This window comes from Netta rufina, assembly GCF_964035555.1.
Source record: "Netta rufina genome assembly, chromosome: 10".
NCBI classification, from domain to species: Eukaryota; Metazoa; Chordata; class Aves; order Anseriformes; family Anatidae; genus Netta; species Netta rufina.
Window position 1 is genome coordinate 6093524 of NC_140133.1, and position 24713 is coordinate 6118236.

A 24713-nucleotide genomic window follows, 5' to 3' on the forward strand; every position below is an offset into this window, starting at 1 on the left:
CGACTCTTGTTCAGTCCTCTCCTGCCACACGTGACAGTTGGGGCCTCATGGCTTTCTCACTAACTGCTTAATAGAAGTTTTTAATCATTTCCATGAATTCTTCACAGACTTTGAATTGCAAAAGTCCTCAGTGGCATAGTAGTATATGCCTAGACTTCGGATTCACTTTGGAAGTACCGAGTCCCCACTTGCCTGATTCTCTGTTTCAGTTGCAAAAGTCATTTCACAGAATCACAGAATTGTAGGGGTTGGAAGGGACCTCAAGAGATCATCATTTACAAATATTTCACTTAGTAACATCAGAACCTGGCAAAGAAATGATGCCAGAGTACTGAAACCATTCACACTAACGCTAATCCATTGTGATTGGCCATTACATGTGAAAACAGAGAGTACATCTCCTTCTGCCTTACCAAACATAATAGGAAAAAATGTGATTAAGTGTACAAAGTTCTCTAGAGGCACAACTAGTTTCTATGGACATCAAATCCATCCATTTATCAGATTTACAGCTTCCTTATAGCAGTTACATTAGAACTTCTTGTGTTATATTCACGATCAACTAAAAGCATTCTATAATCCTGAAGTGTTACTTTATCAGTGCAAATATTCCTCATTGCAAGTTTATATACTGATCTAATGAGAGCAATTAATTAATAAAAAAAGAAAACTAGCATGCTCTTGAAACTGTACTTGAGGTGCTGATATTGTTAAAACAGGAAGCAGGAGAAAGACAAATACTTTGACCCTTCTTGGTAGAAAATGTCTGACACAGAACAGTACTAACCTCCACTGATCAATACTGTTTATAAATAGGACAAACAATTTTGAGTTATTACCTAGAGCTCAAAAGCTACACATGCATTATGAAGAACATAGACTAAATATTAATATCACAGCTATTTCATAGCACCTTGAAAGGTGCTACATTACTAAGGCTAATTTATTTATAGCACATAAAACAAGGCACTAACTGCTATTTGTTATGTAACTTTTCACCCCTTTTATAAAAACTGATGCAATTTTAAGTTTACTCAGAGCAGTACTTTCTAGCTACTCTATATACTATTTTATAGCTACTCAAGATTTACTGTGAAAATTTATAGAGAGAGATTTAAACTCTATCAACGTTTGGCACTATGACAGCAATTCACAGTTTAAGTATAATCCTTGAAAAAGTAAGATAAATTACCAGCTGTTACTAACTCACGTCAGTATGAGTCAACCATCAACTATTCCATTCCTTTTCGTGATTTTAGTCTCATTTTTTTCCCATATATTTAAACTAAAAAGACAGCTCAATATCAACAACAACTTAGGTAAGAAAGTCTTTATGCTGAATATTCACCATCTCTCTATCTCTGCCCAAAGTGTTCATTCTTACATTTGCATTTGTAAAGAGTTTCAATTAATTTGACTAATAACTAGACAAGCTTAATAAATCTGTCAATCTAAGCTGTTGCTCGGTAGTTTCTTTTATTGAAGGATGTCAGCATTTACAAGTCAAAATTTGCAATTAAAAATATTTTACAAGGCTGTTTCACAGTTTTGAGACAAGGTCACAGAGGATGTTTATGACAATGTATATTTATTCTTTTGAAGTGATATGGACAGTATTTCTATAGCTGTCCTCGCTTTTAAAATCTCTTTGGAACTTCAACATTAATGTGGCTTGACTGATGAAAGTACATTCAGAACTATAACACTCCAGGCTCTGGTCGTCCACAAGTCTTACCTCCAATGACTGGCAGACTCTCACCCATAAGATCTACCTTGAAGCCTCCAGCACACTCAAAGAAATCTTTTTATTGTGTACAACCCTATAATCACCTGTCCTTCCGCTTGCTCTCTCCTGGCAGTCACCTAAGTAGAATGACTGCATGTGGGCCTCTTTGTCCTGAAGGCACAAATATACATTCATTCAAATATATCAAGAAACATGAGTATTTGTGCACATCACCTGCTGACACAAGTGAAGTCCCACGAAGAGCATTTGATTACTATTAGTAAGAAAACTTGAAGTTATCCACAGAGTTGAGAGGGGAAAGACAAGGAGATCATGTTTTGGTACAAAAAAGAAGAAATACCCCACAGGTATTTCTAAATTCTTCAAAGAGTTTCCCAACAGCAGCATAAAGTATCAGTATAAATAACATTCCTGGGCCTGTTCAAAGGCTATAAAACTCAGTTTGAACTGTTTCATGTTGATGTGAAAATTTCCTCTCCTTGGCAAAATTTACACAGAAGAAATACCATAGATTCAGCAGAACAGAGTGGTAAAAGACAGACCTATCCAATCTATTCTATGCATGTAACAGCAAAGCATAATATCCAGAATGCACTGGAAATTTACCTGGATTTTAAAATACACTGTAAGCAAGACACATTTCCCAGGTGGACACTGTTCAACAGGATTTTTAAAATTTTTTTTTTAATTTACCGTTATTTGAGGATCTATAAATATTGTTTAATGAACGAAGAAAGCTGCTGACACTAATTGACAGGAGAAAACTCAAAACAAACAGACAAAAAACTCTTCTCCTAAAAAAAAGCACATCAATAAAAGATTCCAGGGCAGGTCTGAATCTGTCAAAGTGAGTATCTCATGAAATGAATCAGATTAAAAAGCCCAGGGTCACAGAAAAATTAATTTTGGTCTAGCTATTCATAGTATTCCTTGTAGCAAATTCTTACAACATCAAGTAAAATCTAACTCTCAATACTGTTTGGTTAACAGAAACAAAACAAAAAAGTAACAAACTTACTTATAATATTGCTGAAGTTGGGTTTTTCTGTTTTGTTTGTCTGTTTTTGCTATTTATATGTTATTGTTATTCATAAATTCTTTATATGCATTATATATATTTGAATATATATTCGTATATATTTATACATATGTATGTAAAAATATAAACACCTATCAGCATATTAATAAATGTTCTTTTGAACCACTCTGATTGCAGGTGTAACAACAGGAGCTTGCCTCTTAGTACCTCAGCACTTCTGTTTCCAACCAATTCCAAAAACAAAAAACCACAAGACTTTACTGCCAGCCTGCCTGGCTTGTGTTTAACACTGCTGCTCCATCAGGATTGGAGGCAGAATGCTGTGAAAGGCAACGACGGTTTGTGCTGCGACCTCTCCAACTGCAGTGCAGAATGGTGCGGGCATTACAGAAGGGTGCTGGGATGTGAAGACTCAGCCCCATTACCAGTCACGTTACAGATTTGTTGCATAATATGTTGCATAATAAAATGCAGAATCAGAAGCAAGCAGGACAGTTTAGAAGCAAAGTACATTGGAAATTGGGAACTTTCTTCCAAATTTTGACAAGCACAAATTTTACTTTGAATACCAGCTGCCTACAATTAAGCCCTCTTCTCCAAGAAACGGCTGAAAAAAAGCTTGGGCACAAGCTTCATTAAGTGTAAAATCAGATGAAAAAAAGTTTTCTGTATTTTCCCCTATCCAAGGAGCTCAATGTATTTTACTAGCATTTGCTAGCATTTTATTTTTATTTTTTACTTACCCTTCTACGGGGCAAGAGTTCGGTTCTGCATAATGCTGCAGTTTGGGATACCGGTGAGCCAGCAGAGCAAGGGCATCTTGTCAGTGCCAAATGGGGCTCACTCACTGACAGCAAAGCTGATACAGAAACTGTAGGTACTAAGGACCACATGATGAGAAAGAAAAAAAGAACCGAAGTACAAAATGACTAAGGTAAAATAACACAGACATCACAACCTGCTGGCATGAATGTCTGACCTTTATAAGCACTATGCCTTTCGTTCAGAAAACTCTGGTTGTGGTTTAATTTCTTCTGGACTCTACAATCCTTTTCAATTCAAAGAGTTCTACCACTTCCTGTGTTTTAATCAGTCATATAATACAGTGAAAATTTTATTATATGATTTTCTTTCATCCTGACAGAAGCAGAGAGTATAGCACACAAAGCAAATCTCCCTAAAGCATCCACTTCATTCAGGGCTTGAAATCCAACGTAAGACATCTGTACTTGAGCCACATTAAGAAAAGAGAGAAATTAAGTGTCTGTACTTCTGAAAAATGGATGTAGCTGAAAAAGTTTGTAAAGAAATTCAACTACATAATTTACTGAAGTTTGTGAATTCATGCAAAAATTTCACTTCACCGCTATAAACGCTCCTCCCATTGCAGCCATTCCAACAGGTGCTGCGCTCGCTGTGAATCCAGAGTACTTACAGGTGTTAAAGCAAGCACAAGCCTGGTTAATTCGCTTAATTGGGCCTTAAAGAACAATGGCAGATATTTCTGAGGAAAAAAGGCAACAAGAAAATGGGTACCCTTAAGACGTAAGCTTTGTGGAAAATATTTTGAGTGATAATGATTCTTCCACAACTATAGAACAAACTTGCCTGTGAGATTTATTAATAAATGTGTCAGTTTTCACTTCCAGAAGTGTGCCACATCAGTAAAAATTAATCTCAACAGAGTAGTCAGAAAAGCTCCAGTTTTAGACAGGACTAAATTTAAAGCGCTCTCCATACCATCAGGCTATGCACTGCACAGGGTTAGGTCTGGTGCACACAGCAAGCAAACCAGCAGCTTTTAGCGAGGCACTGTGAAATGTCACCACCAGCAGGCGGCCCTGCCAAGCTCTGAACCAAGCTGCCTTTTGTTCTGTCTCCAAACCAACGCCACTGCTTTCTGATTAATAATTCAGGAGATGCATAAGCTCTTTTTACTTTAAGCCCAGATATGAAACTTGACTGCATATTGACCAAAGGTGACGTTAAGAGGTTGAGGTTAGGAGCAAGAAGACAAAGTGATCTGGAAAACAGGAGTGCAATTTTTAAGGGAGCTTGGGTGGCTCCCAAAGTGAACTGCATCCAGTGGAAACAAGGCCTAAGTGCTGATGTGGGAGTTTCCCACAGCCTCTTTTGGCCTTCAAAGCCATGGGTGTCATCAGAGACTCTTGATGAAGCTGTACATAAATATCTAGCTGGTATTAAAAAATAAAAAGTGTTCCACAGAACCTAAATTAAAGCCAGATGTAGAAAAAGCAGATGTCTGAAATTTACTGTCATTTCAAGACAGAATAGAAACATTTGCTAATTTTATTATTTACTGGTTAACTTGTCATATTAAGGAAGTCATGCAGAACATTTATAATTTCCTGATGCATCTTATATTAAAGAAACAGGTGCTCTTAACTAAAAATCCTGCGATTAGTATCAAATTTGAACCACAAACTAAATTGGTATTGTGATTCCTTCTTATGTTGCACACTGAATGAGGGTTATATTCCTATCAGTCATATACAGGATTTCAACATGCTATCAATACTTAGGTCAACAGCATGGCACTGGGAGAGGAAATTGAACAATAAAATATCTTAAAAAGATATTTAGTATGTGAAAAGTCTTGCATATGTTCCTGCTTTAGTCTGGGCGAACACAGCCTGTACTAAGTGCACAGGGAAGGCAATGTTTTCGTGGAAACTTCAGGTGATCCCAGAATGGATGGCCTCTTACAGAACAGGCATGGCATACCCAGAATGTCTTCTGAGCACCACAAAGCTAGTTTAGTAATTAGCTCATGAAAGCACTTATACAAATTTGACTTCATGAAAGCAGCTAAGCATTTGCTTAGGCGCATTAAAAAAGAGAGTTTGGTGATTTAACTTCGGATGCAATACACTGAAGCATGTGATAAAAGTTCCAACTCCTCTGACCGCAGCCTGAGAAAAGCATTCAATTAAAAAGCTCGATAACATTAAGATCATTAAGTGTGTTCCTTTTAAGAAAAATACGAACATTTGGTACATTTCTCTGTCCAATGCAAGTTTATTAGTCTAATGCAAGCAACAAATCATTTGATCATATCAGTGATTTTATATATTGAATTACAACAAATTATGGTGTCTCTGGAGTAAATGTACTGTTGGATGACAGGTAACTTTACAAGTTTATTTTCATTCCACTGGAGCAATAGCATTGCTCAAGTTTTACCAGACAGAAAGAAAGGAAAGTCTTCAGTTATTAGAAGCCATTTTCATGAACTCCCAAACCCAAACTTCCTTTACAAAATCCCTTTGAAGAATGAGAGCACGGAAAGTCAAGTAACTTCTCAACAAAACAGCCAAATTTTCTGATCACCAACCTGGGCCATAACATGGCTTACAAAACCTCCCTCACTTAAGGGTTAAGGAGCACCTACTCCAACTCTTAATACACGTGGTATCTTCTTATAGGCAGTTTCTTACTACTTTTGCTACAATCTTTAGAATGTCATGTATCAAGAATATCTTAACATAGTCCTAAATAAATTACGTCTAAATTTTAGAGAACACATTCTGTTAAGGGCAGTTCAGAAGTAGTCAGAAAAGCCATCTGAAAATCTTCCAAAATGGTAATATAAATTATACCGATCATACTGTGTAAGAAAAATGAGCTCAAAATACGAGAGCAATTAATAGAACGGGTACTGTAAGCACTCTCTTGAGCATATATATTTTTTTAAACTGGCCCAGATTATGTACTGAGGGTACAGAACTGCCTCTGTTGTGTACGTCACCATCCCTTTCAGCCCGGAACAATCATTATCCACAAGTCACCCAACAGTTTTTCTGTAAGGAAATCTATGTACCTGATATACAAACTGAAAACTGAAGGCAGTACTGTGAGTAGTATCACTGCAAATAAAGGGATCCATTAAAAAAATTATTGCTTTGGCTAATTCTGTATTACAATGGCCTTCTCTTTCCTTTGTGCAAACTATCTCTCCTAAAGTGGAGGTCTCTTCTCTAAGCAAATATTTTTATTTTATCTGGACTTAACTATTGGACACATCTATTTCTGTGAAAACTTGCACGCCAATTAATTTTTAATAGCTAAAATTTTTATATATTTGTGACATTAAAAATACCACTTGATACATACTTGATACATTAAATACATAAGAAAACATGAAAATATCCTAGGTTTTGAAAAATCGACATTCTATTCAGCAAGATCTTTTTATTCTATCAGAAAAACTGAATTATGTTATTTTACTATATAGAACTGCATTGTTTTTCTATTTCCGAGCAATAACTACATTGCATTAACCTCGTTATTGAACTCAAAGATTTTTGGAAGCACACTGATCCCATCCTTTATCATTAAACATTGAACTTTAGGAAGTTGCAATGCACTTGCAGCAAACTACATTTTGTAAAGAGTATCTAAACCTTTATAAATAAACACCCGCACGCATTATGAAGATGCAGAACTCAAGAATTAATACCTGCAAAGTAACTGATCACTAACTAGGACATACATAACTTTTTTATGCTGTCACTAGCAGACTAAAGCCTTCTAAGCAGCCTAATAGTCACATATGGCAATTGGAATATGATGACTCTTACTGGTAATGGGTAGCACCTGGTAAAGGGCATTTGTTTTGCTTTGCTGTATCCCTCTCACATACACACAACTTTTTGGATGTATCACTACACTGATTTAAGAGTGCATCAAGTGTTTTACGGTTTAATGTCTCCAGTATCTGCTCCAATTATTTTAAAACGTTAAAACATGAAACAGAGAGTCAAGTCTGCATTACCCTCACAAACCTTATTAGGAAAACCACTGAGCCATTTCCAGCTGCAAAAACAGCTATACCATTTGCACAGGCTACAGTAACTGAATAATCACTTTTTAAAGCCAACTTTGGAAACATCCACGTGATACTACCATACCATAATTGAATTATGTAGAGGACCATAGACATTTACAAAGGGAGTAAGGATTACAAATCATTATTAAATACAACATTAAGACAGAATCTGTTTTTGATGAAACAGATTCAATATCACAACCCTTTATGCAGGGTATCTCCCATGAGAACAAAACACACCTCAATTTCATTCCACGTTGCAACTTTTGTCACTAAATGAATAAAGAGCATTGTTTTCCACATATTATAATCCACAAATTTGTATAATAATTACACTTTAGACTGACCTAAAATGATAACTGATTTCCTTACATCATGTAATACAAGTAATTTTCTTCTTTAAAATAAATACTTGAAAATTCAGATATTAAAAAATTACAATTAATTTAAGAAAACATCTAATGTACAGTCACATTCAATACCAACACCTACCTAGGAACCTGTGTAAATGCTGTGGTTGTTAGCCCACACTGGGCTCTGCACTATCAGGGCTAACTATTATCAGCACTTGCATACAGTATATTAAAGCTGGCCTGGCAATGTGTGCATCAACTGCAGTTTACACTAACAGTGAAACACACCCTAAAAGACAACAGACAGGAACTTTCCTCCATGTAAATCCAGAATTTTCAAGCAACAACTGTCACTTTCACAAAACGTGGAAATAATAAAATGAACATTAACAACAGCGCTACACATTTCTAACTGGCTGTCAACATGCATCCCATACTATGCATCACCTAGGCTTAAAAAAAACACAAACAAACAAACAAACAAACAAAAGAACTCCTCCCATATCCAACAACGTTTCTTATCCTGTAACAATAAGAGGACACCTCCTATCTCACTGTATGGAACGTGCATATGGCTCACATAAATCATCCTGTAAATTACAAAGCAATGCTTGAGTCTACCAGTGATTCATTTACTCATATGGTTATACAGCTGAACATACAACCAAGGCACCCTTAACTATCACATTTTATTTTAACATCCAAAGTTATTTTCTTACCTCGGCAGCCTGTGTCTCCTGATGTAATAAAGTTAGACCCGTCAAGTCTTCTAAGAAGGAATGTGAGGAATTAAAAACTTTAGCTAGGAAATTAAACCCTTCTCGTTCGTACTGGTCGAGGACCTGTCAAATAAAATAACAATAAAAAAAATATTAAATAATTCATCATATTTTGGTCACAAAAGTACGAACTTTCATAACACTCAGAAAATTAATATATAGTAAGCAGGTGAAGATTATAAAATACGATAATTTCTCCCATCTTGATTTCTAAAAGGGGAAAGGTGGAGGTAAATGGGAAGTGAGGTTTAAGATTTCCTGCCTCAAACGAATTTTTAAGCTTATAACAAAAGAGATGATAGGGCAACACAAAAAACTTAGTTGCAAAGTCCTGAAAGAAGGATATGAGTTACACTAAACACAGTAAAATACTGCTCCAATGTATCAGTTAAGTGAAAGGTACAGCTCTTGCAAAACATTTCTAAATAAAGCACTGAGCATTCTTTTATACAGAATACTACTGCAGAGGGCATAGACACATTCTATATTATTTTGCAGTATGTTTTCCACCTGCATTATTTTAGGAAAGAAGCAGGAAGTTACATGGTTAACGCGTTCCTTAAACTTATCCACTCTTGCTGGACAGACAATTCCCTGCAACCAGTGAAACTCCCTCCAGAAAAGAAGGAAAAAAATAAAATCAAAAAAAATCTGGAAGCACTGTGGTTTTGTTCTATCACAAGTAGGCAATTCAACCAAGTGAGCTTCGTTCTGAGGCTTAAAAACAAACAGGCAACCCCTGCCCTCCCACTCCCCAAAGAATCCAGTCACCCTTCTTCAGATAATAAGAAAAAAATCAAGGGAGGTGGCAGAGAGGAAGAAAATTGTTTCAATACATATTAATCTATGTCAACCAAAATCACAACTTACTCTCAACAATCTCACTCCTTCCTAATTTAACAACTCCTAAAGGCCTAGGAGAACCTTAAAACTGTGGGGACTTGCACAGCCCAACAGCATTCTCCAGCAAAACACGTCTAGTGAGCTCCTACTTGAGTCCCACAGGAATTCAGGTTTGTCTCAAAAAATTTATAGCTAGCTGACAGAACTGCACATCTACTAGTGAAACAGACTGGGGTCTTCATTTAGATATTCACACAAAATGTCCACTTAGCAGCAAAATTATCCACTGCATACTTAGGTTTAAAAATATACAAATATGCATGAATATATATACAAATATGTATACAGGTATGTATGCTTCATATGTCTGAAAAAATACAATAAAAACTGCACTTCATGTGCTCTTACTAAATCTGGAGAAATTGTTCCTTATAGTTTAAAGATTCATTTCACCATACGTAGGTGTTTTTTTGTGTTTGTATATTTTTGCAACGATCCATACAAATAATCAGAAATTAAAAGAAAAAAAAAAAAAGGACTGAAAAAAAAAATAAAAGACTGCTTAGTTGCATTTCTTAGGGTTGGGCTGTTGTTTTTTTGTTTATTCCCGAGACAAACACAGCAAGACAGATTAGCTAACTGTTCATAATGTAACACAGAGATTTGGGAAACTTCACTATTCCATTTGAGATGTGTCCTCCCAATATTAGCCATTACATATATTGTGAAATTAGCGTGGACGTATACATACACGTTTTAATGACTAGTCTGTGTTCCAAACCTCTGTTAAAACAACCAGATGTGCAGAGGTCTCTTGTGTCTGGCTCTTTGTGAAACACTGTATACACACATCAATTTATAAACTTGGATTGTGTTCACAGCCCTGCCTGCATATAATCTGTGAAGCTATCAGCATTATCAAATGCGCTGCTATTACTTTAATTTGTTGGAACCACAATACAGAGCTTATGAGACATCTTTTTAGGGATGTAGGCCAGATAATAGTTCATGATGTGTTAAAACAATACACAGCCTAGTAGCCTTATTCTAAAATATTACAGCATATCAAAGAAATGCAGGGACAACACCATAAAATGTTTGTCTTTTTCCAGAGGTAGAACTAGTGGAAGACATAGATGCTCTTGGGCTATGCAAATCTTAACAACAGAACAGGGAGCTGAGTGCAGCCTCGCTGCATACAGTTAAATATGTCTAACAAATAGCCTTTAAATGGAGTTGGTTTGTTCCTCAGCTAAACATGCCTTGTTCCTCATTTCCAAAGAACTGTGACTCAAGGCTGAAGTGCAGATTTCCAGGTAATGTTTCCTTGGTAAGTTTGTTACTTCAGCCCGCCAGGGCCCCCCCGCCCCTCGCACAAACTGCCCTGGTTTATTTCAGAGATGTGCGCAACATTTCGATGGTCCTGGCCATAACTGTAAACGAATTCTTATGTACTCACAGCGAGCAGGCTGCATGACTACACCGACATTTAAAATGTCTAACTTGAGCTTTGGATGAATCATCTCAAAGATTATTTTTTTTTTATTAAATCAAATTGCAATTACCACGTATTGTAAATAACATGGAAGAGAATAGGAAGTCTCCCATTAAGTCTGTTTTAAAATGCATGTTGAGAAAACATTACTTTTAATAAAATAAGACCACAGAACCATGAGTCAAAGGTGCATTATTTTTGGATCTAGTGAATTGCATTTTTTAAAGTTTATTTTACTTAAAAGAAGTCATATAGGAGTGATACACATTAACACAACCACATTTGATTTTATGGAAAGATTTGAAAATTTATTTTCTCCTGCTGTAGAAAATCCTTCATGTCACCCTGCTAGACTTTCCATGGCATTACGATAGCAAACATGGGTTAAGGCAACACTTCTGACTGTGGAGAGTCAGAAGAGTAGGTTTCAAAACCTAAGCCACAGGCAAAACAATAGAGAATATTTTTCTTGTACCAGCACCTAGAGAAAGGAGAAACTTTATCAAAATTTATCAAAAAGCGCACTTGCTGTTTCCATTTCCAGAATGGGAATGGTCTGCTAAAAAGAAATATCTGTTATCTAGTTTTAAAACAAAAACCGCAGCAACGTGGCCCAGAGAATAAAGCCTATCAGGGACCAAAGAAGGACCTGGCAGCATCCCTCAGTTTGGTACCTGAACAGTGGTGGTATCAAAGAAAGCCCACTCTTAACACAGGCAGCAATTGAAACAATATTTTGTCACCTTCAGGGACTTCATGTCCCAAAGGGATAAATACCATTAATTTGCCCCTCATCTAGTATACAAGTTCAACAAAAACTATCCTTTGATTAATGTAATGTGGCATAGGTTTGTTTGGTAGTCACTGAACACACCTCAAAAGGAAAAAAGAATGACGTAAAATAAAACTCTCATCAAATTCATATGCCAGGTGACCACACAGGCATACGCTACAGGTCAAGGGGAATAAAGCCAGGCTAGACGTCAAACAGACAATGAAATCCTAGAAAAGGTTTCCAGATTTAATCACTGCCCCTGTTGCTGCTGTGTGGAAAGGTAAAATTTCTAAAGGCCCGTGGCTGGCAGGAAGTTGCTTTTTTTTTTGTTCCTTACAACTCTCTTTGCTTGGTACCAGTGTGATCATTCTGAATAATGCCCTTTCAAGAGCGCAAATACTTGAGAGAGATTATTATTGATTCTCAAGCAAGTGACCAAGTGCAGATGTTAAAAACCAAACAAACAAACAAACACCACCAATAACCCTCAGGACTGTTTTTCTGGGAATAAACTTATCAGTCAGAACAAAGACATGTCACTAAGTAACAATTAATTTTCTCAAGCAGAAAAAATTGCAAAGCAGCAGCAAAGAAAACCCAAAGGATATAATTCTTCTGCTGAGCAAGGCTGGCTGGAGTAGTACAGATTTATTAAGAAACTTGTATCCTTGTCTCACTTGCAGGTCACTTTTGGGAGCTCAGGAGGAGAATTCAAAAGTAGCGTGCCCTCCTTATGTCATGTCTGGTACAAATAATGTCAGGAAAACCCAAATTTGAAAACCACAGTTTTCTGATACATTTAAATCTCCTCTCACATTGATGTTACAGCCTTGGTTCTATTCTTCATTTTACAGAGCAAAGGGTGCCATGATTTTTATTTTTAAGTGACAGTATTTATAAAATGTGGATACACAATAACAATGGGGACAAATTAACGCATTCCTAAAGCTTTTGTGTACATACTACAAACTGACTTAGTTTATCAGAAATCTTTTTATTCTCAGTTGCTTACTAAAGAAAAAAATGAATCTCATGGTAGGAGAAAGAAATCAAAAACTTGAAGTAAAAGAACATGTTTTGAAATCAGAAACAGATGCAAAGTGTTGGTATTATATTCTTTTTAATAGCATTCTTCATCAAGAAGTCAGAATTACTTGGTAGAAAGACTCAAAGGGAATCTAGCTGCAGGATTGCTTTATAGCATAGAAGTTTGTATATGGCTACATAAGAATACAAAAGAAACTTCTAGTCACAACAACCTGGCCACTTACATTCTATGGCTTATTTCTGTCACAATGTTTAAAAAAATTAAACCTATATTTACATTTTATTGTTCACTCAAGTATTTTGTATGTGGAGAGCTTGAAATAATAATGTTTAGTTACAAGGAAAAAATTAGAGATTAATATTACCAGATTTACTGGTTACACTAAATAAGGTACATGGATTGCCTACCTCCAAATAATAGAGGTGCTGTGTTTTACAATCTTCTTAGCATTAAACACTACCTTCTATAATAGCAGATGAACAGAATACCATATAACATGATAATGACTTGATTTCATTGTCATTATATTGTCATCTTCACTGACATTTCAGTGTCATAAAAATCAAGACATTCACTGCCCTATGTAGAAAATCTGCAAAAACCCTGATCCGTGTCTGCACACTGCTAGCTGTCTAGTTATCACAGGCACTGAAGAACAAATAGAATACTACTGAGAGTGTTGGCATTTCAGTTTCTACATCTGCTTGTAAAATTAGACACACATGTAAAAGTTAAGAGTTAAACTTTTCAAAGCTGAATGTAACCACTATTAAAACAGGAAGTTTGGTGAGAGACTACAATGCTGTGAAGAATCCTCAACAGAGGGAAGAGAATACAAAGAAGCACGTGAGCTACCAGGAGCTTGGGTCTAGGCCATTGCACAGGCAGCACTGCTAAACTTCCAAAATTTTATCATGAGAGCCTTAATTATGTTTTCCTTTAAAAAAAACTTGACACTGAGACTCTTACTATTTCATGAAGTTCTCAATTTTTGTCATCATTTAGCCCTTAGAAGTTGTAAAGAGAAACCCAGTAAGGTGTTTGTGATCCAGCCTAACAAGATCTAGCCTACTAAGGTATTCATTTTCATAGATGGATCACAACAAAACTAAACTTTTCTGAAGATCATATTTTTCAGGAATCCAGATCATGATATTGGAACAGTAAAATCTGACAACGTTAACATGAACACGAAAATGACTCTGAAGAAAGTATTTTGGTAATACTCCTGTGAGTATTATTTTAGTGTGTAATGTGTACAACCCATGCTTGTATATTTGCACACAATGAAGTTTTAAGATCCAGACCATGAAGCAAAGTTCTGAAGAAGGCTGTACTCCAGGTGCAAGACGAAGACGGCTATTCTGAAAAGACTAGAAGGTTACAAACCACAAGGCAAAAATGACATCAGTTTTGGCTAATGTTCAAATAATTAAAACACCTTCTGCATGAACAGTTTTCCCTATACTTTCCCATAATCACTATTAAAAATGAAATTAGATCAGTAGAAAACAAGTTTTCAGCACAAAACTGTACTTCAATTAGTTGAAGAGATGGCTGGTTTAATCTAGAGTAGGAGTGTAGCATAGATGTGTTTGGTCTGTTGCTATTACCTACACTGAGTTGAATTGCAACTGACAGAAAATAAGAGTATTAGCATAGTAAAGAATATGCCCTGAAAGGCTCTGATGATTTTTATTTCATTTTTTTAAGCCTTAGTCTTGTTACTTTCTTCTTTTAAAAGATGCAGAGGGAAGGAGTGTTCTTCAAGACATAAGAGGTATCAGTTTAAACACTGTCTTTTCCACATGAAGCTCCCAGGAACTACAGGCATTCTGAGCCTTTCTGCAATAACCTTGGCATGTTTTATATACCATTTTCCCCCAATATGAATCAATACACTATACAAACGAATGGCTACATTTTTATCTTCGATATTTTATTTTCCTATATTGAAACATAATGACACCCTCAGATTACAGCCAGCGTAAGGCCTTCCTACTGGACAGCATTTAAGACACTCCCTGCCTGGAAGCATCAGCAAACAGAAGTGAAAAGAGGGGTGGGGGGGAAGAGTAGAAAAACATCTCAGTTTTAGAGACTGAGAACTGAGGAACAAAAGAGTTTCTCAAGTAGGCAGTATCATTAGCTCATTTGTCCTGACCTGGTTTAATACATAGGTATATCCTTCAGTCACCTAATAGCCACTTCTTGCTTGCTCCACATTTTACATTTGACGGATATTTACAACTTTATTTATCCCTGTTCTTCTTCCTGTCCAAAATTTATGCTGATTAACTCAACAGCAGTTACAACATTTTTGGCTCCAGTTCATACTAGCATTAGCTACTACCTCACGTACAGCAACTGCAGAAAGCCCTCCTTTTTCCCTAGTCACATCTGAGGTTACTGATGATTTGTGGAAGAAGAACCTATTTGTTATGCATAGGGAGAGACATCTATAGCACAACCCTAAATGTTAACTTTGAGAAAAGATCCAGAAACATCATTCACCTTCCCCAGACAACACAAAAAGCAAGTAAAACACGGACACTTCCTCAAGCGACCAAATGGTTCTTCTGACAGAAAAGCAAACTCACTTACATAGAATATCGTTTTGGCTTTCTACACAAATAACATTTTATAAAGATTGGAATGGTCCCTGCCTTCAATGGGTTGACATAAGCAAACAGAAAGCCAATGCTGACTGTGTAACATGAAAGACATGAGCTATTCCAGCTAACTCTCCCCTGCCAGCCACAGTCCAGTAATAAGGCCTGACCTGTTCGACACTGAGCACCCGAAACTATCGCTAATTTACGCAGAAATTGTAGCTGCTCAGTAGCTCCTAAAACTAGATCTCTAAGTTAAAAGTTCTTTTAACTTAAAAAAACAGTATTTTATAGACTACTGAAGAGTAGAAGATTTTATTATCTGGATGTTCTATAATACATATGCAAAACAGCACTGGAGAAACAATAGCGTTTAAACCAAAACCACACATATTTACTGGATTTCATCAGTTTCAGTCATTTTACCATCATTTTTAATTCAATTTCCTTCACTTCTCTCCAATTTCAAAGAGAACAGAAAAATGTGTCTTGGAAGCACTTCTGCAAAGACACAAATATAGGCAATCCTGTAAAAAATGTGAAAAATTGAATAAAGGTTGAACTTTAAACTGTTAAAAATGCCTAAATGGCCATTTGCAAACAAAAGAACATTTGACCAATAAAGCAAGGGTGTTAAGTTTAAAAAACTTGTTAAATTTGACAATAGAAAATAGGTATAGACATAAACAGCCTCCCATCAAAGTCTAGAATGGTAAGAATGAAGAAGAGCATATAAAGGAAAAAAAATACAACTGTTAAAACCAAGAAAGTGCAAAAAATTATCTGTGTAAAGATAATTACCCAGGATAAAGATGCACCCCTTTGATCTCATGAGCTTGTAATAAATATATAATTCATTTGTATTTCAATATATTACAATATATGCATTTTATAATCATTTAAATATGAGATTATAATGAAGCAAATATAGTATATAGGCTAGTGGAAAAATATAATCAAACTCTCCTGTGATCACCCAATTCTAGGAGATGTGTTACAAGACTTGGCCATGGAAGACGAACATGGATTTATGTCTATTCTTTCAGCAAAGCGTGTTGCTGTTACTTTTTGTTACGTGGAAACGGAATTGTGGCTCAAACTGCAAAGGCACAGTGCTGCACTGTATAAATCTGAAGTATTTCTCTATCAGAGCTGTCAATGCAAAAGACTGCTTTGGACAGCCTTGTATGCCTTAAAATTTTCATCCATGTGATCAAACCTTCACATAACCCTGTCAATTCTTCAAGTTTGGGTACATACAAGAAACTGAACCAACAACTGATAATCAGCACTTTGCATATAACTGATACGAGCAAGTATTTTGTCTTGCTTATTGCACTAAATACGTCAGCATATTAAAGGACTTAAAATAGTCATTAGTACTAACGAATCATAAGAAAAGTTTATGGAGGTAAAGAAATTACAAACTACTCATATCCAGCAAAATGAACAATTGACCTTTTGAATTTCAGAACAAAACCTATAGAATCTGGTTTGAACTACTTCTACATTTAGCAGTAGTAGAAGGATCAACATCAACACCGTATCAGCATGTTCCCAGTTTTTATCCAATTCAGTATTATTCAACTTTGTTTTCATCTTATGTAACAGGTTCAGAAACCATATTTTAACTCAAGGTACTTTAGACCAGTTTTGTTTTTACTGACACCCTGTAACAGCATCACAGAAAGATGACAAGACCACATCCAGCGGCCATTAGAATAAATAGTTTAAAACTGTATTACAGACAGGTATTGAACAATGTATCAATACCAGAAAATTATGGTGGTGCTCTTTCCTGCTTGCTGACAGTCCTTTTTCCTTTGTACTAATTGTGGTTAAAGTTGAATCAAATTGGAGGAAGAAATGTTGGGAAAAGAACTCCAAGACTCACAGAATTTACTTTAAATACAACACAAACAAAAGCAGTCATAAATAATTAAAAAAATAATAATAACAGCAGGTTTCTTCTTCCCCTTAAAAACAGTATTTTAAAGCTCATTAAGCTTAAAAATGTACAACTTTATCTTTTGGGTCAGATAAAAAAAATTCTATTTTTAGATGGGAGAGAGAATGCTTTATATGAAGTCCACTTACAGATGCTTAGAATAATATCCTGCATCCATTTAAGATCACTGAAAAATACTGAGACTTTGTTGTTGTTGTTTTAATGTTATTTAACATGAAAACATGGAAGCTAGTCAACACCATGAACTAGTCAGTCATCCCAGCTGCTTCTTGGAAGAGATTCTGGGATCCTCTGCAACATCGTTTTATTTCTACTATTTAATGTGTTACACTCCTATGTCGGTAAAAATCAAGATGCTATTTCACTTAAACATCAGGAACCACTTAAATTCACCATACAAAAAAACATGGAATAACATGATTATTTGTTTTCTTCTCTGAAGGGCAAAAGTGTGTTACTTATTACTAGAAAGGGATTCTTAATCTAGCAGCTCTATTATTCCTAAACCAACAGTAATAACACTATAATTGCTGATTTTCTGGAGCAGAAGAAAGAGGGAATAAGAAGTTTTGGAGAGTTGTACGTTCTTTGTTCCTTTTTCTCCCTTCCTCTTTCCTCCTCCATCTCAAGAAGCCTTCATAATCAGAGTTGAAAACTTCCACTGCAAAGAACCCAATACTGGGGAGCAGTTCCTAAACACTCCCTGCAGTAAGCCTTAGCTATCTTCTCTCTTGTGCCAAGATGACAAGACCCCTGACCACAATGATTTGGGGAAGAGTGGTGTTTTACATTGTTATTTAAGCATGTTTTCTATGCCACGTTGTATTTAAACTCCCTAAGCTATCCAACGGTTGCATCTGCCGTCTGGGAAGAAAAACTCTTACGTGATGAAGACAAATGGACTGGCTAGGAAAAAAAAAGACAATTATCTTGGGATAGTAGGCTGGGCAATAAAAACTGGTTTTGCTCAGCAAAACATGAAAGATGCAAACCTCCAGCTCTCAACATTTAAACACAGTTGCAAACACCCACACTCAAAGCAAATATTTTGACATTGCACATACAGCTGCTAGCTTCTGAGATGCTAAGATTTACTTATCCTGAAGTCAGAAGTTTTGAAAATGCATCCTCCTCTCAGTGCTGAGAGCCCTGAACCCAAAACAAGTCCTCACCCATGCGAAAATATTTGGGTGGGTGGTTTAGTCTCAAGACACCAACTGATCTTTAACTTTGTACAAACCATGCCAATTCTTCGTACTTATAAATATGCGAACATAAGCTAAAATGGAAGAATGTCATACTGATTTGTTGTAAAGAGGCACACTAGTTTCCACTCCTTAAGATAAGTAATAATAAACAAATTAGACTCTCCTGTTAGATTTTTTTTTTTTTTTGGGGGGGGGAGGTACAGGAGAGTAAAGCGAGCAAATTGTTTCCAAAAATAAAGACTTTAAAAGACTCTCCAAAAAGAGCTTTTAACTTGAAACGTCTCCTCGATTGTTCTATACTTACTACAAGTTTCTTAGTTGAAGAAAACATACGAAAAACAAATTGATTAAGCAGCTATTTCACAGACATGCTAAATGTTACAGTGAAGACAACAGAATCGCTAAGAGCAATTGCTCGTTAAAGATTTCCAGCATCACCATGTCTGGGGGAAGGGAGAAGACAACAAATAAGTCACTGCCAGCAGCAGGATTCATTAAAGTCTTGAACTATGCTTCTCGTGATCTGCCTGAATTTTTAAACAACCAGAATTCTCCTTAGTACCATACGATGTTAGCTCTTAAACATCAATAAACCTGCATCCCACAACTCTGAATAACTGGTGCAGTACATAAGTCACTTCTAACTCTTACGATCTAGCCATAGCAGTGCTAACACATGGGAATCTCAACCTGCTTTCTGAGTTTTTTAAGTGGTATGATTTAAGAATATAAGTATTGAATGTAAATATTTCCTACCTTTCCCCACAGCTTTATTGTAGAGCTTATGTGCAAGGAGGTTTGTCTGTTACACCAAACTACATACACTTCATTAACATCATAATTTACTTATTTTTAAATACATGACAGAGATAAGGAGCTCTCTCTCAACTCATTAGATTTCAGTGCTTCTCTTTTCAGTTCCATTTTCTAATCCTCATCCATCCTGTCTGTACAGACACTTTAGAATACACCCCCCGATTTCTCACCCTTTCCTCTGCTCACAAAATGTTTAAAGTTAATGTTACTTTTAAGATTTTTGTAGCACTCTGCTCTAAGGAGATAAAATTTGGTTATAATGGTCACATTTCCATGGTGATCATTTCTTAGTGTATGATGTTGCATTATTAGTAAGCATCACAACTTCTTTCTGTTAGTATGCTTTTCCTTGAGATAATCTATATCATATTTTGTTGATTTTGTAATCAAAAATCATTATTTTTTACATAAGATTTCAAGAATGTGCAACTTTCTGGCAACCAAAAGTAAAGCCATCTTCATGGTGACAAATTTTGAAAAATAAGTATTTTAATTCTCCTACTGAAGTTAAAAGAAACATCCACAGATGTAAAGACTGTCTGAAATTTCTTAAGTTATGGGCAAAATAATCCTGATTCCTGATCCTCCCAGTTACAATGACTTTTTTTGAGGATAAGAAAAGTAATAAGATTCTGTAAGTCACTTCTCAAAAAGCAACTTTTTAAGCTACATTATGAGTAAGAAAAGTTACATTTCACTCACTGTGCAGAAAGCATACCTACATATATTAATGATGCATTAAGCCTGAATGAAATCTGTCCAATATTAATACAGAGGCTGCACTGTACATACAAGTGTCAAATGCTAACATCTGCAAGTTCAGGAAATAAGTTACAAACAGACTCGGTTACAAAGACAATGTTAGAGCACAGCTATAGAAACAACTATTTAAAATAGTTTTTTTTTTTTTTTTTTTAAAGTGTTCAATCCTGAAGGACAAGCATTTCTCCCCACTTCCTCCATCATTTCTGCAAGCCATGCAAGATAGCTTTTTTTAAGGAAAAAACAAACCTTTTTTTCCCATCCCACGATTTACATGTCTCTGTTTAACATCAACACAATACTTGAATTGAGAAATGTCTAGGTTATTACTCAGAAAATCCAAATGTGAAAGTCTCTTGTCAATGCAGTTAGGGCAAGTATGAAGGGTCTTGCTGAAATCAAAATTAAAATTATCTCAACTGAAAAAAAATAATCAGTAGGTTCCTGAATAATGCCAGCTACTGTCATAACTGATCTGAGCCCTTTACAGTAAAAATGCATGCAAAGCAGATAGCAGATGAGAACAATAAAAGCATTGTTATGTCTACATGATAATAGATTTCAAAACTGAAACACTCGCAAATAATTTATGCAATGCAAGCACTTAGTAAATGTCACAGCAGAAGTGACAGTTTAAACTATTCCTGGGATGTTAAAAAAGGAAAACATCTGTAAGGGCAGGGAAATATCTTGACTGAAAACAGAAATGGTAACAGTGCCCAGAATACCATCCCTGATCCTGGTATCTACCCTTTCATGAAATACAATGAGACTGGAAAAGCATTTAAAGGCAGAGTCAGTAAAATTCCTCAGTATTTAAAAAGCTATGACTTTAGCAGCACAATTTTTCAGCATGCCGAATAAGAAGTTTAAGAACGTTTAAGTTTAAAGAGTAATTCTCTGCTCTTAAAGTTGACAGTGGAGATGATCCCAACTCAGAACAAATTGAATAAGGGAAGTAAAGAAATATTTTACAGAAAATTGGGATGCATTCCAAAAAGTGGACTACAAATCTGAACTCAGGAGGAAATAACATCTGTAAGCTATAGATGAAAACAGGGGACATGTATACCCTAGTTGGTTTGTAGCAATCATCTTTTCTGACATTAAGCCCTGTGAATCTGTGAGGTCTCCTGAGTCATTCCAGGATGCATGAGGAGGAGCAAGGACGGGAAAAATTTCATTGCCCTCAATAAAATATTAACATTAGCAGCTTTGTATTGAGAAAAATAAATATTTTAACTTCTATGTTTCAAGGCTTCAGCCAGTTGCCTGCATGAATCATGACCAGCCTACCTTCATATGGGACTGTAATGCTTCTCACCATTATATCATGAGAAAATAGCCTTATTTTGCTCCCAACAGGCTAAAGGAACCTCTTAATTAGCACACCAAGTAATATTTCATTGATTAAGAAAAACAGTTCATAGAAACAAGTATCTATACCAAGAACTTTGGACTCTCCTCTCCCATTAAAAGAACAAGTTCACCATGGATGAGGGAAGTGCAATAGCAAAGCTTATCCAGCTCCTCACACCTACTACTAAACTGGCTCGTGCAGTGCTGGTAGCCCCGAGAGAGACTTTTGTTCAAGCACACGATTGTGCAGCACCAGAAAAATACACAGGGGGAAATCATACGAGGAAAATTTGGCCCGGAATAAAAATAGATTGGTTTCCTGCTGCGACCATCCCAAAATTCCTGAACAATTGCCTGTGGGAAGCTCGTCTGGCGCGCAGCCTGTTTAGGACAATTCTGGGTAAGGAATAGCTGGCTGCTAGGATGTTTGGGTTGTTCAGTTTCAGAAACAGAAAAACTAAGTCATGACTGTGAGTCAAAACGAAGTGGAATCTAATCTCTAAACATGCAGATCATTAGCAGCTTCTTCTAAGTCATCCAGCTGCACTGCTACATTTTTTAAGAATTCCTTAGTCATTAGTTTTATGTTTGAAGAGTTCAAGTGACAAGAGCTCGAGAATGGGAATGCTGACATAAGAAAAAAGATGAGGTACCAGCAAATTCAATTATATCAGAAAAGCCACTTCTCTCCTTACTAAAAGTTTGAATCTACAGCAAATCTGACATAAATGCACTTATAAAAAAGCAACAACAATGCACAGGCTGCAATTAAATAGTAATTGGATTTGTCATTTCAAAGTATCAGCATCAGATTTCCAGATAATACAGGGTGACATACTCTTATGCTAATAAACAGAAAGTTAGCAAAGTAAACAAATGCTGTGTTTCTACTGTAAGGAAATACGTGCGCCAATGAAGCAACCTTTTCAGCACAAAAGTAATTTAATACTCAAACCACATGAAAAGCGATCTCTCTGGGAATAGCACAGCTGCTAAAATCCAAGTCAGTTTTTATTAAATCATCAAGTCTGTTTATTTAAAACAGAGCTCTCTTAAAATGACCTCCAAGAGGAAATGATTTGCTAACAAAAAATTGATACCTGCATTTAATTTATCTACATCAATGTATGTTTTCATATATCAATATGTCCCTAAATCAGAAATAAAACGAAAAAAGAAAGCAAGCTTGTTTTAAAATTTTTATCACTTCTAACTACTGCTGTGCTTTTAGCTATTCAAGAGGGTAGATACACATTGCTTAAAAAATAACTGCAGTTTTAAGTTTCATGGTTGAACTTTTGAGGAGAAAATGGACATAGAAATTCCACCAAAACTTGTCAAATGTACCAGGACAGACTGGAGAAATAACAGGAATTCTGTAAGAGAAGAATTTCTGCAAGACATCTTAAAGTCTCAAAAAATGATAGTCCCTCAAGAGTTTTTGATAGCTATTTGAAACAGGAAGGATAACTGCAGTGGAAACAATGGAAAGAAATTCTTGCAATAAGTCCCTAGGTACATAAAAGTTAACTAAATTAATGGCACTCCCAAGCAGGCCAAATCATGAGTCAAAACTTCTGAATCTTCATATTGAGATATCCCAGTCAAAGCTTCTTAAGCTTGCACTACACTGCCATAGAAAACTTGCCAGAAAAACTTTAAGGCCACAATACAGGAAAACAATCAAAGACTGAAGAGGAGGCCTCACACAGACACATTAGCGGGCTGCCCTAGTGTTCTGGCAAGACATAGCTCAGATCCTAGCAACAGCTGTAAATCCATTAGGTGACTCAGGACTGTCAACACTAGCATCAAAATGAAACAGTTTTTTTCAATAAAGAAACGTTATGGAAGTACTTTTTTTCTTATGTATTTCTTATATATTGTTTTATACCATAGAACACAAATTTAGACAACTTCACGTATTTGTAACAATATTAACTTCAAGACATTTAAACAGATACATTTACTCCCTGGACATCAGAAATAATTTCTTAGACAAAAATGGCAATTTTATTTCTTCCTATAAAGTTAGAAGCATTTAACAGTACATACATGATTAACTTTTTAGAAATGTGTCATCTCTAATCTCTGCTTTCATCCAGCTGTGAGCAAAATGTTTGTGGAGATAGCATGCTGACAGGTTATGCAAAAAAAATGAAAATTGGAAAACAGCTAAAAAATGAGCATGAGGGCAAAAAGAACTTTAGCAAGAAATGAGAACACAGATTCCAAGCCCTAAGAAAATGTTAAATACAAAGCAGACCTTGGCTTCACAAGACTGACCTAGAGCAAAACATTCTGTATATAGACAAAGTACAGTGAAAACTCAGACTTACTTTGGGGGAACAGGCTGTGCACTTATCAAATGCCAGGCTGACCGGCAGAACATTATCAAATCTTGATAAAAACCCACGGATCTGGAAGATAAAAAAAAAAAACAAACAAAAAAAAAAAAAAACACTTTTATAATTATAAAAAACATACTTCCAAAATTCTCTGAGTTGGACACATTCAGTATAACGATGAAGAACAGCTGTAACTAGGGTAGTAATGGTCTAACACAATGAAGACCACCACCACCAGCTGTACTGAATTTATACACAGCATATATTGATGTTTTTCTATATATAAATAATGGTACAACTGTCTGAACACAAGACTGTTTAAACATAGAGGCACAGCACCACCTGCAGTTTGAGTTTATTTTTTACTTAGTTTTCCAGTTCCCAAAAAGCCATGGTATAACAAGATAAACACAATCTGAAAAACATGTTATAGGGATGGGAAAAAATTACTGTTGTACATGACTAAATTATGCTGTTAATACAATATTAGTGATACTTAGTTTTAAAATTCTAGACCATAGTTTCTTGTAACAGGGATAGCTCTGCAAACAGGGTGACTGGTTTGACTGAACTCTAAAACTCTGTAACATTGATTATTCTTTTTACTCTGTGCTTTTAAAGGTCTGCTATGACAGAGAGCGCTCACTAAGAACAGAACTTAGGTAGCTCTGCAATACAAGTAATAATGCTTGAATTAACATGGAAGTCTAT

General features: G+C 35.8%; 1 protein-coding gene across 5 annotated transcripts in view; it reads right to left on the minus strand.

Annotated features, from left to right (window-relative positions):
- The window catches only part of ATG7 (autophagy related 7), a 104953-nt gene that overhangs the window by 52569 nt on the left and 27671 nt on the right, over positions 1-24713 (minus strand). For all 5 annotated transcript variants that reach the window (XM_084292528.1, XM_084292527.1, XM_084292529.1 and 2 more), the window contains exons 17-18: positions 23994-24074; positions 8708-8830 (exon numbers count right to left, since the gene is read on the minus strand). In XM_084292528.1, coding sequence (XP_084148654.1) covers positions 8708-8830; positions 23994-24074 — 204 coding nt within the window. The remainder of the gene's footprint in view (positions 1-8707; positions 8831-23993; positions 24075-24713) is intronic.